A 784-nucleotide genomic window follows, 5' to 3' on the forward strand; every position below is an offset into this window, starting at 1 on the left:
ACTGGCGGAATCCCTGCTTTGGGTAAAGAAGAGAAACCACGCTTCATAGAGATCTGGCAATTCTTGGCAAGACCCTGTCCTTCAAGCCCTCTGGAGCGGGCCCCGCACTGCCAAGAGCAGGTCCGAGGGGGCAGCGGGGAAGTCCCGCAGCAGCCCAGGCGCCTCCCCCGCAACTCGAGACCAGCCACCCTCTGGGACCCGGGCCCGAGGCCAGAGCGGGATAAACTCCCGGACCCCGGGTCCCGCCCGCCGCCTCCGGCCCATGGCCTCCGCGGAGGGTCAGACTGCCAGGCTTCTTGCCGCCTCTCCCGCCCGCCTCGTGCCTCAGGGGCCCCGGCTACCTCCCAGCCCCCGGCCGGGCCCCCGCGAGGCTGCGCTTCCCGTAAATTCCCCTCCCGGCACGGCCCCCCTCCCCGCCTCGGCTCCTCCCCCGGGGGGCCCTGAGCGGCGCGTGATTGGCCCGGTCGCGCCGTCACTCTCCGGCCGCGTCACCGCCCTCGTTTCCGACCGCCCCGAGACCGGCAGTGGTGTTAGTGCTCGCGGGGCCGCGGTGGAGGGTGTCGCGCTGCCCTGCTCGCTCCGACTCGCCCGCGGGTCGGCGCGCTAGCCCAGCCGCGCGGTGCTCGGGGCTGCGGGGAGGCACGCTCAGACGCCACCTGGGAAGCGGAGAGACAGCTGGTCCCAGCTTCGGGATGAGGAGCGGGCGAAGTTGACGAGTCCCCCACCGCTACCCCTGCTGCGCCTCTTCCGCGCTGCCCTCTGCAAGGAGGTGACCGCGCGCGGC

At 72.7% G+C, this 784-nt stretch overlaps 1 protein-coding gene across 1 annotated transcript in view; it reads left to right on the forward strand.

Moving 5' to 3' along the window:
* The first annotated feature begins 262 nt into the window (after positions 1-262).
* Positions 263-784, forward strand: part of MAN1A1 (mannosidase, alpha, class 1A, member 1) — a 173,528-nt gene continuing 173,006 nt past the window's right edge. The window contains exon 1 of the mRNA XM_010861958.1: positions 263-598. Coding sequence (XP_010860260.1) covers positions 263-598 — 336 coding nt within the window. The remainder of the gene's footprint in view (positions 599-784) is intronic.

Source organism: Bison bison, unplaced genomic scaffold (genome assembly GCF_000754665.1).
Source record: "Bison bison bison isolate TAMUID 2011002044 unplaced genomic scaffold, Bison_UMD1.0 scf7180017864473, whole genome shotgun sequence".
Classification (NCBI taxonomy): domain Eukaryota; kingdom Metazoa; phylum Chordata; class Mammalia; order Artiodactyla; family Bovidae; genus Bison; species Bison bison.